The sequence below is a fragment of the Ictidomys tridecemlineatus genome, chromosome 2 (genome assembly GCF_052094955.1).
Source record: "Ictidomys tridecemlineatus isolate mIctTri1 chromosome 2, mIctTri1.hap1, whole genome shotgun sequence".
NCBI classification, from domain to species: domain Eukaryota; kingdom Metazoa; phylum Chordata; class Mammalia; order Rodentia; family Sciuridae; genus Ictidomys; species Ictidomys tridecemlineatus.
The window spans coordinates 52,540,205-52,557,376 of NC_135478.1; the positions used below are offsets into that span (position 1 = coordinate 52,540,205).

At 48.0% G+C, this 17,172-nt stretch overlaps 1 protein-coding gene and 1 long non-coding RNA gene across 4 annotated transcripts in view; one reads left to right on the forward strand and one right to left on the reverse strand.

Annotated features, from left to right (window-relative positions):
* Positions 1-17,172, forward strand: part of Ptprg (protein tyrosine phosphatase receptor type G) — a 707,393-nt gene that overhangs the window by 618,202 nt on the left and 72,019 nt on the right. For all 3 annotated transcript variants that reach the window (XM_078038562.1, XM_078038563.1, XM_078038564.1), the window contains one exon: positions 13,323-13,455. In XM_078038562.1, the coding sequence (XP_077894688.1) occupies positions 13,323-13,455 (133 nt within the window). The remainder of the gene's footprint in view (positions 1-13,322; positions 13,456-17,172) is intronic.
* The window catches only part of LOC120891400 (uncharacterized), a 53,397-nt gene continuing 51,999 nt past the window's right edge, over positions 15,775-17,172 (reverse strand). Inside the window, exon 5 of the long non-coding RNA XR_013434501.1 lies at positions 15,775-16,508. This is a non-coding gene — a long non-coding RNA (uncharacterized LOC120891400). The remainder of the gene's footprint in view (positions 16,509-17,172) is intronic.

Genomic DNA, 17,172 nt, shown 5'->3' on the forward strand with positions numbered 1-17,172 from the left:
GCTGTTCCTTGAGGAACATGACTTTCCCTCTAGGGATTGCTGGGAGAAAGCTGAATTTCTTGCACTTGAAGACATCATAGACAAAAATGAGTGCCCACTGTACCCCTGGCACTGGACTAGGCATTGGGATGAGACCCTAGATCAAGACAGACTTCTGTTCTCCTGGGGTTTAGAGTCTAATGGGGGAGCTCAAAACTATTGCATTAAACAAATGCATGACTTTTAAATAGTGTTCATTGCTGAAGTCAGGGAGAGGGACAGTATAACCCTGAGTCACCAAGGATGACATTTGAGCAGTGGACCAAGTGCTGACGAGAAGCCATGTTGAGATCCACAGAAGAGCATTGTAGGCTGCAGGAACAGCAGGTATAGCAGGACCCTAAAGTGGGCATGAGTTTGGATGGGTTGAGGAGCTATCAGAAAGAAGGCCACTGGAGTGAGAACATGGGGGAAGAAGGGAAGCGTGAATTCAGAGGCTGGCACAAGTCCTGTGTGGGAGGGGTTCATTGGCCATGCTAAGGATTGGTTGTACTTGAAATGGGAAACCAATGGCAGAGTCTATCTCGTTAACTTTTTTGAAAGATCACTTGGGCCTTTGCATGGAAATCATAGGGAAGCCCTGGTTAGGACTCACTGGTTATATGGCGAGGACCAGCCATTGTATTTTCTCCCAAGACAAGGGGTGGGTTTGGAACTGTTCTTTGAGCTTGTGTGGTTTGACCTCTAGACTAAAGGTTCTGGCAAATAGTGTCCTCAAACCTTTCTTTGACTATAATTTTGAAAAATAGGGCTGCCGAGAGCTTGGTTGGGAGTAGTCACAGCTCTAGAGGCTGGGAGTCCAGGATTGCTCCAGGTGGGTGGCAATGAGTTCCTGCCACTGGATTCGGATTCCAGGGAAAGGGGAGAAAAAAAACGAGGGACAACCTTGGGGATTTCCAGCTCCAGATATGGGGCATGTGCATCTCTAGGTATTAGAGAGCATTTTATAGTCTTGAGGAGAGTGGCTTTTGGAATCAGATCATCTTAGCTCAGTCTCTTATTCACTCCATGTCCTCATCTATAATGTGGAGATTATACTAGCCCATTGGTGCAAAGGGTGATGTGGATAAAGGAGGAGCCATGTTGAGATCCACAGAAGAGCATCCACCTCCTTCTTGATGATAAGGAAGGAGGTGCTCTCAGCAGGAATAATGGCAACTATGAGGAATCCCCCTGTGTGTGTGTGTGTGTGTGCGCGTGCGTGTGCGTGTTTGGTATAAGGGATTGAACCTAGGAGCACTTAACCACTGAACCATATCCCAGCCTTTTTTTTTTTTTTTAATTTTGTGGCAGGGTCTCACTAAGTTGCTGAGCTTGGCTTTGAACTTGTAATTCTCCTGCCTTAGCTCCCACATCATTAAGATTATAAGTGTGTGCCACCATGCCCGGCACAACGTGTCTTTTTTGCAGACATCCATGGACATTGAAGAGCATATCAAGACTGGTCCCCAGTTAGCTGGCTTTAAAAATGACCTCCAGGGCTGGGGTTGTGGCTTAGTGGTATAGCGCTCGCCTCGCACATGTGAGGCCCTGGGTTCAAGCCTCAGCACCACATAAACATAAATAAATAAAAGATATTGTGTTCAATTACAACTAAAAAAAAAATGACCTCCAAGAAGAACTGTCCATCCTGGGCACTGGTAAATCTGGCTTCTCCATGCCAATGGGAAGATCCACTCCTCCCTAAAGCCAAAGAGGTGCTTCCTTCAAAATTTCAGGCAATTTGAATTTGAAAGTGGTGGTGGAGATTGTTTAAGCCAGGGTTTGGCAGACTTCTCCAGCAAATACCAGATAGTAAATATTTGTAGCTTTGCCATAGGTGTTGGTTGCGACCACTCCGTTCTGCCTCCTAGCAGCTTCAGCAGCCACAGAAAAGACATAAATAAGTGGATGTGATTGGAGGCCAGGAAACTTTGTCTACAAAAACAGGCAGTGGGCCCAATGGGGCCCATGAGCTGTCATTTGCTGGTTCCTGGTTTAAGCAGAAATAATTGTGTGTGTGTGTGTGTGTGTGTGTGTGTGTGTGTGTGTGTGTGTGTGTGTATGTGTTTGTTGTTTAATAAAGGATGTAACTTGAAGGCAAAAATGGCAAGCCCACATGGGTCCATGATCCCCAAGGACTCGATACATCTCCATCCATCCATCCCATCCTGCCCCCCATCTGCCTCCTCCCACTTGATGTTTGTTTTTTCAACTGAAATAATGGTTGTTTTAATATTAGTGGTGATTAATTTAAAAGACTTTGGACATTTGCATTCGGGAGTGGTGAGGTCTGCAGCATGCTAGGGAACTCCTGCCTTTTCTCAAGAGGGCCTTCTCAGCTGGGCATGGTGGTTCTCAGCTGAGCATGGTGGTATACACCTGGAATCCCATCAGCTTGGGAGGCTGAAGCAGGAGGATTACAAGCTTGAGGCCAGCATGGGCAATTTAGCAAGACCCAATCTCAAAATCAAAAATATAAAGGGCTGGGGATGAGGCTCTGTGATTAAGCACCCCTGGGCTCCATCCCTGGTACCAAAAAATTAATAATATCAATAAAAAGAGGGCCTCACAGTTCCATCTGATTCTTGCTTTGAAAATGCCTGGTGAGTCAAATGATTCACGTTTTATTGCAGAATCCTCCAGCTTTAAGTGACTTCAAATCTCAAAACCAAGTTTTTTTGTTTGTTTGTTTTTTTCCACGTATGCCAAAGACAAACGCATCCCTGGACCAGTGCTCCGCTCCTGTTACAGTGGTGACCGCTATGGTTTGCCTCACTTTGGATGCCCGTGTGTTGCAGTCATCTCCTCCTCTCTCACCAACCTTTTTTTTGAACATCTATTTAGTGCAAAGCCTCAGCCGGATGTGTGCTGCGTGGAAATCCAACAGATGGTCCCTCCTCAGGAGCCCCTGCCTGAGTGTGGAGGCAGACTAAAAACCCATCTGATGCAATTCTGGGTTCTTGGGTCGGCGTGGGGGTGTGGCAAGCCCCAGCAACACATGTGGAGAGCACAGTCTACAGACTCATCATTTTGTGCTAGGATTTGTCCACGTTTGTTTGCTTGAATGAAGGAAACTCAGATTAAATTTGGTTCAGAACTGCAACATATTCACAGTGTTTTGTGGATGGTTTACCAACCACTTCTTCTGGTCAGCCCTGGGCAGATGCTAAAGGGATGGTCCAGCTCAAGTCAGCAAACTGCAGCCCACAGGGCCAGTCTAGCCCATGGCCTACATTTATATGGTGCATGAGTTAGAAAGAGAGAGTTAGACAAAGATCCTGGCCTGCTCTTCTTATTTGAGCCAGAATGAAGGGTGCTGAGCTCTGACTACCCTGCTTCTTTGGGGGAAACCTAAGGCATCTCTTTAGAGGCCTCAAGGTCCAAAGAATCCAATTTGAAAATTTGATTATCAAAAGACATCGTTAGCCTGAGTATGTTAAAGCATTTCCTGCTGACTGTGCCTGTGTTAAAGACCAACTACCGGTGTCACTTATCCTATAGCAATCCCTTGCACTCTGCACTGTCATTATTACTGTCACTCCAGTGAGGAAACCGAGGCTCATCAGGGTAAGAAGCATGCCCAGGTCACATAGCACAGGGCAAGACAGGATCTGAGCACGGGTCTGGCTCCACAGTGCAGGGGAGCCATTCCTCCACCTCTGCGTCCTCCCTGTTGGCTTTGGCACTAGTTCCCAGAGCAAGTGACACAAGATGATTTCAAGTGAAAAAATAATATGGCTCTTTAAATGTATATTTCCAAAAAGCTATGAGTTTTCCATATACATCAAAGGTTCTATATCAGGGTGATTTTTCTCCTCACCCCAGGGACCTTTGGCAGTATCTGGAAAAGGTTTTGGTTGTCATGACTGGGGAGGAGGATGACACTGGCCTCTGGTGGAGAGAGGGCAGGGATACCATTAAATGTCATGGAACACATAGGACAGCACCACACCAACCAATTACCAGGTCCAAAATGTCTATAGTGACGAAGCTAGCATTAATACAGCTTCTGACCTATAGTATTATTATGAAGTTTCCTTTTGAAAAAAAGCTGGCGACAAAAGTCGATCCTAGTGCAGGTTTATAGAGTTAGTGCAGAAATCATGAATATGGTACCCAGCTTGTTGGGAACAATGTAGTGTATGTTATTGAAAATAAATTAAGACAGGAACTTGTATGGACTACCTGAAGTTGTTCTCAGCCAAGTCTAGTTACCATCAGATTGATTTGGGGGGAGATGCTTTTCTTAGAATTCTGTTTGCCCCTACTTCAGGCTGTATTTTCCTAGGTGTGATGGGAGGGATCCACCTGAGGCATCATGAAGAGATCATTCAGCTGCCACATATGGTTTAAATTCCTTTCATAAAGTATGTGTGTCCTTGGAAGTTTCCTTTCCCCAAAGTGATCATTGAACTGGGGTGGATTGTGCATTTCTTGGTGTGGAAAACTGAGGAGACTGGATTGAGAAATTCAGATTGTGGAGGACAGTGCATTTGACATAAGATATTCTAAGGCTTCTGTCTGTGACTAATTTCAGAACCTCAGGATGCTGCCACCAAGCGCCGATGGTCCCAGTTGTCGATGGTGGCAGTCTGGTGGGTTAAGGACCGGCTGTATTTGTGAGGCTTGGAATTAATTTAGGAATTCGCAAAACCCTCACTTTCCCAGCATCTAACTGAAATAGAAATGGCAGGCTGTCACTTGGTTATCTAGGTCTGGTGAAACAGGCCCTGTGGGAGATGGTGAGGAGTCTGGCTCAGGACAACTCCAGACTCCAATAAGTGGAGAAAATAGTGGCTCAGTTTGGCTCACGTGGAAATGGGCGTGGGATCAGGCCTGGTTGCAGCAGAATATGTGCATCTGCAATCAATAAGCAACCATTTCTCTGTAGTAGTTGGCTTAGGTAAGCGCATGGCTTATGCTTTGGATATGAGGTGTCCCCCATAAACTCCTATGTTAATGCAGAAATATTCAGAGGTAAAATGATTGGGGTGTGGGAGCTGTGACCTAATCAGTGCATCTTAGTTTGAATGGTCTGACCGGGTGGTAACTGTGGGCAGGTGGAGTGTGTCTGGAGGAGGTGGGTCACTGGGGTGTGCCATGGAAGGGTTCATCTTCACCATGTCCCCACCTCTTTCTGCTCCCTGGGTGCCACCAGTGGAGCATCTTCCTCTGCTGTGCCCTTCTGTCATGAAGTCAGTCACCCATGGCCTGAACCTCTGGAACTGTGAGCCCCAAATAAACTTTTCTGGTCAGATATTTTGGTCACAGCAACAAAAAGCTGACTTATGAAAAAAAAATAGATAAATAGATAGATATGCAAACCTACAAGAGCCCTGTTTTTTAAAAAAAACAGCTGCTTTATCACTTCATACCTGTTAGAATGGCTTGTAGTCAAACAACAGAAAGTAACAGTTGGTAAAAATGTGGAGAAGCCTTTGTGCTAGTGGGAAGGTAGAATGGTGTAACTGCTCTGTAAAACAGTACAGCAGTTCCTCAAAACATTGAAAATATGACTATGTGATCCAGCAGTTCCACTTGTGGGTACAGAGACCCAGAAGGATTGACAGCAGAATCTCAAAGAGAGATCTGCACATCCGGGTCCATATTGCTCTACACAATAGCCAAGAGGTGGAAGCAACTCAAGTGGCCTTCCATACATAAGTGGACGAACAAAATGTGGCATGTATATATCCAGTGGAATAGGATGCTCCCTGTGAAGGGAAATCCCATTGCATGGTGGGGCATGGATGAGCTTGAGAACATCATGCAAAGAGAAATAAGCCAGTTGCAGGAAAGACAAATCCTATACCATTCCATTTCCAGAAAGTGCCTGCTGATTCGTACAATGAGAGTATAGAATGATGTTTGGTTGAGGCTGGGGGAAGGAAGAATGGAGAGTGGTTTAATGGATATAGTGTCCGTTCTGTAAGATGAAGTTGTTCAACCACGGATATATTCTGAACACTACTACACTGTGTACTTAGAAGTGCTTAAATGGTAAATTTTATGTTATGTTTTTTTTTTTAATTTTTTATACTGGAGATTGAGCCCAGAAGTGTTTAACCACTGAGCTACATCCCCAGCCTTTTTTATATTTTATTTAGAGGTGGGGGTCTCACTGAGTTGGTCAGGGGCTCGCTAAGTTGCTGAGGCTGGCTTTGAACTAGACATCCTCCTGCCTCAGCCTCCTGATGCTAAGATTGCAGGTGTGTGCCACTGTGCTCAGGTTTTGTTTGTTTGTTTTTTTTTTTAATCACAGTCAAACAAAGAAGCAGCCATCCTCATTTCCAGTGGGTGGCTATTAATGACAGGTGCTACTGAGAGCAAATGCGACATTGCCCGGGATGGAAGCAGACTATAGATTCACAAGTGTGCAAACTGCCCTTCTCTTCATGTCTCTGACACAGAAACGTGCTTTTCCCTGCTCTTGACAGTGCCCTCTCAGATCCAAGCTATTTTTATCCCCGACTCACAGAGGTCCTTGCCCTGTGGCCCAGGCTGAGCCCTTAACCATGGGGCAGGAGATGGTTCAGTGGGTCCATCTCGCATCGCCACCCAGAGCATCGACAGTACATTGTACTCCATTTTTATTTGCTTCTACTGGGATGAGAGCCAAGCCAGTAAAAGGCAAACAACATTAATTCAGTGATGACATATGCCACTGAAAACTGTTTTTCTTTTCTCTCTTTAAAAAAAAATTTTTTTTTTTTTTTTAAAGCAGAATAGAAGCACTTCACTGGGTCCTGCCGGAAGCTGGGAATGAAAACTGGGAGGAGGCGAGGCTGGGGGGAGGTCCTCGAACCTTGCCTGCCTCCCTCAGGCATGTGGTCAGGGAAAGATATTTCATGTTTTGCTTCAAGTTTTGTTTGGACACATTTCTGAAGCAGGCCCATTCTCTTGAGTCCAGGCCTCAGGGACAGATCAGTGAGATGCGGGCCTGGAGAGAGAGTAGAAAATGTCACATTCGTTGAGGAGAATGCACCTTATTGGATAGGCAGAGAAACAGCATGGTTAATTTCCTATTGGTCAAAAATAAAATCTCTTTCAAAATAAATTGAGGTGCTGTGTGCAGAAACAGCCTCTTGTGTTGAGCCAAGTTAATGTCAAGGTCAAGGTCAGGAGTTTATTAAACCATGATGTTTGCTTTTGATCTTGAGGCCTTTTATTTAAAAGACCTGAGTTATTGCTTTTCTGCTGATTGATTGGGTCCGGGTACCATCCTGCACCCCAAAGGTAGGCCAGCTAGAGTGAGCTGACAGTAAGAGTCGGGGATAAAGAATGCCTATGCAGCAGGTGACGTTGGAGAGTAGTGGGGACTACAGCAAACTGGCTAGAATCCCTGTCTGAAAAAAGAGAGTAGATTGCTTGGTTCCAGCATGTGTTTGCCGTGTGGAAATTCAGGCTCTTGTTGTCAGCCTTCAGCATTTCCAATAGAAGCGTCCATTGCTGATAGTTAAGTAAATTCATATTTAAATGTCAGCAGGTAAGTCACAACTTGAAAATAATTACTGAAGCCAGATGTCGTGGCCATGCCTGTAATCCCAGCAACTTGGGAGGCTAAGGCAGGAGGATCTTGAGTTCAAAGCCAGCCTCAGCAACAGTGAGGCCCGAAGCAAGTCAGTGAGACCTGTCTCTAAATAAAATACAAAATGGGGCTGGGGCTGGGGCTCAGTGATTGAGTGCCCCTGAGTTCAATCCCCGGTATCCACCCACCCCCAATATAATAATAATTACTGGGGATAAATGTACTTGGTACTGTGCCAAACACATCTGTGGGTTGTCATTTCACAGTGTGTGGCACACAAGAATTGAAGGACTAGTCCTGCTAGGGAATCTGCCTAATCCAGATGAACTAGAGAAGACTGTTCAGGCCAGGGCTTGGGCATTATGAAGGGAGACGAGTCATATAGTAACTGGGAAGCCCAATTACTGGACCCTGCAGGAGACAGCTAGATGCCGCAGGAAGATCCAAGTCTAGGCATGTGGGGTGGGTATCAGCTGCTACCGCTTTCCCCATTCTCTTCCTGGCAGTGGGTGAGATCCTATCATTCTCTCAGGACCCTTGCTTGGATCTGTGGAAGGGTACTGAACCTGACAAGTCAGGAGCAGCTTTGTGACCTGGGCACTCACACTGGACTCAGAAGGGCTCTGTGTTTGTCTTTACACCATACTGTCCCCTTCCCGAAACTAATAACTTTGAACAAGGACCCCATGGTTTTATTTTGTATCTGGCCTTATAAATCATGTAGCCATAAATTACAGTCATCTTCACATAAATTATCTCATTTAATCCTCATGAATCTCCTGAAACGTAACTGAATCTGTGTCTCCCACTGACAGAAGAGAAACCAGACACTCCAAGATGGGAAGTCATTAGCTCAAAACCATACACAGACCTGAGTCAGAATTTGTGCCCAGGTCTGCCTGACTCTGAAGTACAGGATCATACCCTCATGGCACACTATTTCAGTTGTACTGGGAAAGATTTATACAAGTGTCCCCTGACTTACCCACAGTTTCATTTTCCATAGTCTGAAAATTTTAAGTGGAAAATTCTAGAAATAAACAATTTTAAATGGGACACAATCTGAGTAGCCTCAGGAAATCTCATGCTGTCCTATCAGGCCAGGGGTAGGAGTCGTTCCTTGCTCCAGTGTGTCCATGCTGTATATACTATCCACCTTTTCATTAGCCACTCGGTAGCCATCTTGAATATCAGAATGACTGCAGTACCGCAGTGCATGTGTTCAGAGAACCCTGATTTTAGTAATGATCTCAAAGCACAAGAGTAGGGAAGTTGGCCATTCAGATCTGCCAAAGGGAAGCTGTAAGGTATTTCCTTCAGAAATTAAAGTTCTCGGTATGGGGGGAAAAATCATATGCTGAGGTTGCTAAGATCTGCTTCATAGTAAGATACTTCAAGAGAGAGGGCGACCACATTCATATAACTTGTATTCCATGATGTCATTGCAAGTCTTCTGTTTTTTCTTACAGTTATTGATTTCTTGATGTGCCTTATTTATAAATTAAACTTTATCATAAATGTATCGGTACAGGGTTTGGTGTTATCTGCAGTTTCAGGCATCCACCGGGGTCTTGAAATGTATCCCTACAGATAAAAGGTGGGGGATGCTTCTGGTACATTCAGGTCTCTGGAGGTGTTGACGTGGGGACAGCTGGGGGCAGGATTGGGCCACAGCCTGTGCCGCAGACAGACGTTTCCAGTGCAGTCTTATCTGGGGCCAACTTGGAGGTGCTAGCATTTCACTAGCCAGGCAGCCCCTGAGTTCCTGGCCCACGCGTCTGAAGTACTTCTGACTGTCACTTATGCACTTGGCGTTTCAGGGAGCAGTCAGATGCCATAGACACCCGGTGAGCACCGCCATCTGCCTGTTGCCATGCTAGGATGTTGGTGAGGAAGAAAGAGAGCAGTGACGGAGGCAGCGGTGACGATGATCATGCTGCTGCAGATCACAGGGTGACATGGGTGATGACAGTCACAACAGCTCACGTTATCCAGGAACTGGCAAGAGCCAGGAAACCTTCTGAGTGTTCTATACATACTCTCTCCATCCTCACACCACCACGGTGCACCGGGCTGTAGTATTCTCTGCTTTTACAGAAGAGGAAACTAAGGCACAGAGAGGGTAGGCTGCTTACCTAGAGTTGCACAGTGAGTGGGAGGCAGAGGTATATTACTGTTCTAAATACAGATGCTAATCAGCCCTGCTCAGAGGACCCATAGTAACAAAAGGATAGTCATGATGGAGTGTGGCATGTACAGTAAGAGCAGCGTGAGGCGATGGTGATGGTGGTCACATGCTTATCTTTTGCCTTTGGCCCAGCACCCTTCTAAGCATTCTCTGTACATCTTCTCATTGAATTTTCCCAATTACAAGAAATAGGTGCTTTTAACCCCATTTTATAGGTGACAAACTTCAGGCCCTGGCTGGTTGGAGTTATAGGTCAGAGGTCACACAGAAAGGGGCAGAGCCAGAGACTGACCCTGTGATCTCAAGTCTCCTGGGCTGTCCAGAGATAGCACAGCCTGAGGACTTAGTGAGCCCTCACAGAGAAGGTGACTCTCAAGCCAGGACTGAGGGGTCATTAAGAGCCTCCAGGGGCCAGAGGGCAAAGTCATTCCTGGCAGAGGAAATATCAGGGGGCAAGGCAGAGGGGAGACTGGAACACAGTGTGGTCACCAGCGTGGCGAGCGTGGCTGGAATACAGCAGGTGGGACAGGAGAGGAGGCCAGGGTGGGATGGCAGGCCTTGCTCTCCCTGTCCAGGGACTCAGGGTCTTCCTGAGGCTATGTGGAGCTCGTCAAGAGGGACAGAAGCATTCTAGTAGTGGGTCGCCTGGAGATGGAATCCAGTTTCAGGCCCCTGTTACCACGAGCGTAAAGCAATGCTGTGAATGTGGAAATAAAACTGGCTTCATCACGTCCCACATGGAAACCCAGTAGCACCCCTACTATGCTCTGGCCCTCGTGCCAGCAAATCCAGCGCCTGCCATAAGGCAGGGTCAAGATCCAATTGTTAGGCTGCGCAGGAGGACCGCAAGTTCAAAGCCAGCCTTAGCAACTCAGTGAGGCCCTAAGCAACTTAGCAAGACCTTGTCTCACAATAAAATATGAAAAGGGCTGGGGATGGGGCTCGGTGGTTAAGCACCCCCGGGTTCAATCTCTGGTACCACAAAAAAAAAAAAAATGCAACTGTTGTCAGATGATTTCCTTAAGTTGCTCACACTACAAATTGTTGCCAACTCAAGGCCTCCTCCACTGCCATTTGGACAGATGTGTGATTTCAGGGACAACATACCATGCCCCTGATCCTCACAGCAGATGCTTTTAGGATGGCCAAAATAACATGGAGCCAATACGTCCAAAGAGTGGAAATTGTGTGAAGGGTGATTTGGGCTGAGAGTCCTTTTCTGTGGTTTAGGATGTAAAAGAGGGAGTTTGCATCTCCCTCTACCCAGCAGTAGCACAGGCAAGAATCCTCTGTAGGGAGTGGGAAAGACCCTGCGAGACCTCTTGCACCTGAGGGTGCCCAGGGTAGATACTGAGCTAATTGGACCTGTGGCCTATGTCGTCAACCCTCCTGACATTTTTTTCCATTATCAGAACCTCCAGGTCTTGGAGACACCCCCACCTTCAGCCAGATAATTGTGTGGCTGAGCCGACCCCTACTAGGGCCCCACAAAATTATTCTCATTTGCAACTGTAGTTTCTCTGGCCAGTCGCCATTGCTTTGCAAAAAAAAAGCATTAAGTGGCCAGGAGCTGTGTGTTGCCCGGGCTTCATGCTCTGCTGGAGCGTCCGCCTCCCTTGGGGCCAAAACCAGTTCCCTCCGAGGCCCTGGCTCATCTGGCTTCTCAGTCTCCATCTGGGTTCCCCTCCTCCTACTGGCCCTCCTTTGAATGGCATGCTCTCTCCGGGACACCTCTACTTCCCGACATTCAAGCTGACTGGCGCCCTTCATCCTTCAGATCTCACCCTCACTTCCTGGAGCCCCTGAGGGGACATGGTTTCCCCTGGTGCCACATGTATTGTGTCTGGCTATAGTTCAGAGGCCCACCCCCTCTCCTTCAAGTGACACCTGCCTCATGGGCACAGAGGTGCCCCCTGGGTCCCTAGAGTATAGCATCCTGACCGACAAACAGGAGCCTGGCAAATGTGTTTCTAGTTTAAAATTGGAGTTGACCAAAATGAGCAGCCATTTGTACTTTTATTTTGTTTTTTAGGCATTGGTACTTTTATAAAGGTCCTGTTGAGTAAGGTGCTCTTGGGTGGCTTATAATCAGTGTGTTTCACTCCCTAACTCTATCTTCTTACCTGTAAATAGAACCCCAACTGAATCCTTGAAGGTGTTGGGTGTGAAGTAACTATAGGAACCCCGGGAATCGCTGCAATGCATCTCCTGTGACTCAGGAGTCTTGCTCTTTAAGTCTTTGCATCTGACACCAATTATGTCTTTCCCGCTCAGCCCACCTTCTCTCCCTTGGAAACCCAGCCTGATTAGCCGTATACTTAGTCTATCCTGCAGGGGGACACCGCGGGCTGGTGGCGCGCTGGCCTCATTTTTGCAGAGCAGGTGGAATCTTTGCGAGCCCAGGTCAGCCGGCAGGCAGCTTAGGGATCCTGAGGGGGGCTTCTCCCTGCGGGTCCCGGTTAACCTTTGCTTCCTGGTTAACCTTTGCTTCCTGCCGCCCGCCTGCGGGGGGTGGGCTCTGCGCACCTGTGCTCCTCCAATCCCGCATCTGACCTGCACTGCAGACACCTGGCCACTCCCAGGCCCTGCCCTTCAAAAGAGCATAGGATTTCCTGCTGAGCTACTGGAGAGGTGGAGGAAGGAGCTGCCTAGGTAGGAGGTATCGCCTGAGCAGGGAGAACCCTGAGCCAGTGGGTAGACCTCGAGACTGCGGCTGCTACTTAGAGATGGTCCTGTGCTGCGAGGAGAGCAAGGGGTGCCTCCCCATCTTTCATTGTGTTGGAGCCCTTGAGCGGAACGCGGGTAGGTGCAAGAACTAGGGAAACGTTGGGAAACAAGATTTGGGGAGAGACAGGAGTGCTGGGGATCTGGGTGGTGGAAATCAACAGGACGAGATATCGCGGTGCCCCAGCTCCTCAGGGGTGCTGTCGGTCCGTCTTTGGGACTGGTCGAGATTCCAGGGCCAGAGTGCCACACACACCCTCAGCCAGGGGAGTAGGGAGACCCATATTTACCTGGGACGCCCCACCATGACTGCTAGGGAGAGGTGCTTTCCCAAAATAGAATCGGGGTATAGTCACCTTAGGAAAGGGGAGCGAGGTGGCCCTGTAGTCCCAGCTGCCTATCCTGGTCCCAGTAGCAAAACCCATGGCAGTGTGGTGTTGCTCCTGCCCGCATGGGGAACCCCGGAGGCGCTCCAGTGGCCCTTTCCTGTCCCTTCCTGGAGACTTCACCGCTTTTGCTCAAGTGTGCCAGAGTCCCCTCAGTATGGGTAGCACTCTTTGAGTCCAGCTGCATATCCCTCTCTTTAAAAACATCCTCAGCTCCACCAGCAGATGCGTCCCTCTGGCCATTGGAGAATACACCCTGCAGGTGAGGCCCGGCTGTCCTGGGGCTGGGACAGGAGAGGAAATGGAGAGAGGTGCACGTTCTCCTCCACCTCACCCGCCTGCCACAGGGCAGCCCAGAGCAGGCCACCCAGCTTTCCGGAAACCAGACAGAACTGGATGTGGAACTCCGCACTGTGTTCTGGCTGCCCAGCTCCGCTGGCCTCTGTCCTCTAACTGGGATGGCTTCTCTTTGCAGCAGAGAAGAACACCTCAGGAATGATCAGCCGCCCTTCTCCTGGGAGGATGGAGTGGATCATCCCTCTGATTGTGGTGTCAGCCTTGACCTTCCTGTGCCTCATCCTCCTCATTGCTGTCCTCGTTTACTGGAGGTAAGTGGCCCAGTGGGCGCTGGCCAAGTGTTCCTCACTGGGGAGGAGAACCCCGGGGCCTCGGCATTTAGAAAACTTGAGACAGCTGCGTTGTTTCTAGTGTTCTCACCTGGGAGACTCTGTTGACTCTGGGAGACAGTAGGGGCCAGAGCCACTTCTCGGGGTGAGAGACTTAGGGTACACTTCTGGGACTTTTTGCCAAAGACATTTTGCTGGAGAATCGGGGAGATTCCTGTTCAAGCCCCAGCTCTGCTACTTGCTGGATTCAAATCCCATCTCCACTTTGAGTCTGGGTTTCTGAACCTGCAAAATGAGTTAAGTTTCAGGGTATTTCTGGTGTCTCTGAGACCATGCTTTATTTTGTTATATCCAGCTAATAAAAATTCTTTACATTAAAATTTTCTTTCTAACTTTTTGCCAAAAATTACACTGGGTGGGGGGGCATTAGGAAAATATTCAGCACGGTATGTGACATTTGACCTAGGAGATTAAAATGGCGGACTGTGTAGCCAGGTGCGGTGGTGCACACCTATAATCCCAGCAGCTCTGGAGGCTAAAGTAGGAGGATTGAGAGTTCAAATCCAGCCTCAGTTTAACAAGGCCCCGAGCAACTCGGGGAGATCCTGTCTCTAAATGAAATGTTAAAAAATGGCTGGGGATGTGGCTCTGTGGTTAAGCACCACTGGGTTCGATCCCCAGTACCCCTACCCCCAAAAAAAGGTGGATTGTAAACCATCCTTCCATTTTTGTCTTCTTTTAAGTGATTTCTGATGCACCCTGTGGAGCCAGCTTGCAAGTTATGCTGAAGTTCTGGTTTTTCAGTTGTACAGCCTCAGCCAGCTCAGCTGAGGCAGGCTGGCCCACTTGGCACTTCTCAGATGAATATAGGCAGCTTCTGCCCTGTACCTTAAATGTGTCTCCAATGACAAACAGGGTTATATTTTCATCCCTCCCTCTCATTCATTTGGTTAATTTTGAGCCCTTTCCATGGGCAGCTAGTCCTCTAGGCCCTGGTGGTACAAAAGCAGAGCCAGACTAAATCCCTGCGCTCACGGAGCTTGCATTTTAATGGAAAAGACAGGTGATAAACCACGCAAATAATTAAAACATACGGTTCCTGAGCTGTTAGGCCTGTAATGGAGAAAACTCGGGAAAGAGGAGGGGGCATGCTGGGGCATGGGGTGAGTGTTCAGAGTGGTCGAGAGCAGTCTAACTGGCCAGTGATACCTGAGGGAAGACTTAAATGAGATCAAATGAGCTCCATCTGGAGCACATTCCAAACTGAAGAAAGAGAAGTACCTGAGGCAGAAGCATGGCCGGCATGGAGTAGGACTACCCCAGTGGATGCACATAGCTGGAGCACTTGAGCCCAGAGGGAGAGTGGTAGAAGAGGGTGTCAGAAAGAGGCAGGGCAGAGGAGGATCAGGTTACAGGAGGCCTGGGGACCACTGTCTACACATAGGCTTTGACCTTGACATAAGTGTGATTGGGTGTAGAAGGGTATTGTGATCTGACTTCAGGATTGCTTGGGGGCTGTGCTAAACATAGATTGAAGAGGAGCCAGGGGAGAAGCAGAGTCCATCAGGGAGACCCTGCAGTGGAGGACATGGCCAGGGCCCTGGTGAGATTGTGCAAGTGGTGAGCAGCAATGACACATAGATATATCCTAAAGGTGGGATCAACAGAATGTGCTGACAAGGCTGGCTGTGTGTCCTGGGGTCTGTTCTCAGTCACTGAGAACAGGGGGGTAAGAAAAGGATCCTCTCGGGCCTCCCCCCGATGTCCAGAGTAACCTCAAGGCTGCTAGTGCTGGACTGTGAAGTGCCTGGTGTCCAGGGAGCACAGGAAGATAAGACTCTCTGACATCCTCTCTCCAGCAAATAGTGATTTTCTAACAAATATTTGTCTGGAGGCTGCTAGTGCATCCAGGTGAGTGTGGGAAGTTAAAGATCCGCATGCCCAGCTCCCAGCTCTGCGGCTTAGGTCTCAGCCTCTCCCTTTGTGCACAGAGATCCCGCAGCAATCTGCCACTAGTGACCCTCGTTTAGCAATTTGAGCTTAAAGGAAGCATCTTGTACACAGTACTTTAGCAAATTCTTCAGGACTGTTTCTGATCAGCCCACCTTGGGTCTTCTGCCTATTCCTGAGCAGATCACAGGGGCCAAGGAGGACCAATAACCTAGCAGGCAAAGGTCCAAAAAACAAGCGTTTATTGCACCTCCTTCTATATGACTATGGACATGGTGAAGACGGCTTTAAAACCCTACTGCTCAAGGTGTGCCCTCCCTTGAGAAAACAGTTGTTGAGACTCCTGAAAACCTCAGTTAAAATGGAAATTTTATTAACAGCTCCTGCCCAGAATATTTTTATAACGGGGTATGTGAGCACATGCTCACGTGTGCATGTATGTATGTGTATACACAAGTTTTCTAGGGAAAGATTACATACATAAATATGGGGGAAAATCATATTCATACGCCTGTATTTTTCCAAAATTATATACATAGCTTGGTTTCAGCTTGGTTTCAACTAGCCAGAGCTTTTGCCCCCATCAGTAGAGTCTGGATTGGGGCTTTTACCAAACTTAGAGCCAGTAGCACAAAAATCAATGTAAAAACAGAAAAATTCTTACACAAAGAAAATAAAACTGAATTAGTGTCAGGATGGATGTGTTGGCTAAGCCTGGAGGAGACAAGGGCCCTTTTTTTCTGTCCAACTTTTTCCTTATTAATGTGGAAGAAGCGGCGCTAGGGAGCTCACGTCGAGAATTGGCACTTGCGGAAGAGACATGCGTGTCCCTTTGGCCGTGCATTGTTGAAGCTGGAACTGCACTGTTTCCCTTCTGCCTTCTGAGGCCCAGTGAGAGTGGGTGATTGGCAAGTAGACTTGACATAAGCAGAGCATGGAGGCAGAGCAAAGCCTCCTGGGTCATTTCCTCGGGTGGCAGGTCTGGCACCAGCTGCCAGCGACAGCAGTTTCTACCGCAACCAGGGCCTGATCGTTTGCGGCTGGCATTCCAGAATGCTGGGTGAGTTCACTTGGAGCCGTTGACACTGTGATTCAATGGGAGAAGCAGTGAGAAATGAAACCCAGGCTCTCTAAATTCTGTCTCCCCACCCGTGTTCTACTGTATGAGGATGTCAGTGCTCGCTGATGTTCGTTCATTGGGTCCTTTTTGAGGGCCAAGCACTTGGATGGTACCATCCCATGTGGCTCTTACGAATCTGTGTGCAGGGTACAGTGTCTAACCCTTTTCTTTGAACTGGGAAGAGAAAGGGAACTGACATTTGTTGAATACCTGCTGTGGACCAGGCACTGGGTAGTACTGTCTCATACCATATTGCTCAGAAGGAAGGAACCCTTTTCTGTTGCAGTCTGACAAAAATCCATTTCACACTGCCTTAAGCACACAGAATAGGATAATGTTGGTTGATTCATGGAGTAGGAAGTTTCAGGAATGTCAGGCCTGGTTGGAATTGGGAGGCTGAACAAGAACAGGAGGCATTGGCTGGTGTAGTCTGTTTCTGGAATCTGTTCTCTGAAGCAGGCCTCGGCCTGTTTCAACACATGGTGAGCTCTGGCCCATGTGCGACTTACATCTCTCCATTCCCGTGGAAAGAGATGTTTCCTTTGATAGTCCAATTAATAGGAGGCTGAGGCAGGAGGATCGTGAGTTCAAAGCCAGCCTCAGCAACTTAGCAAGGCCCTAAGCAACTC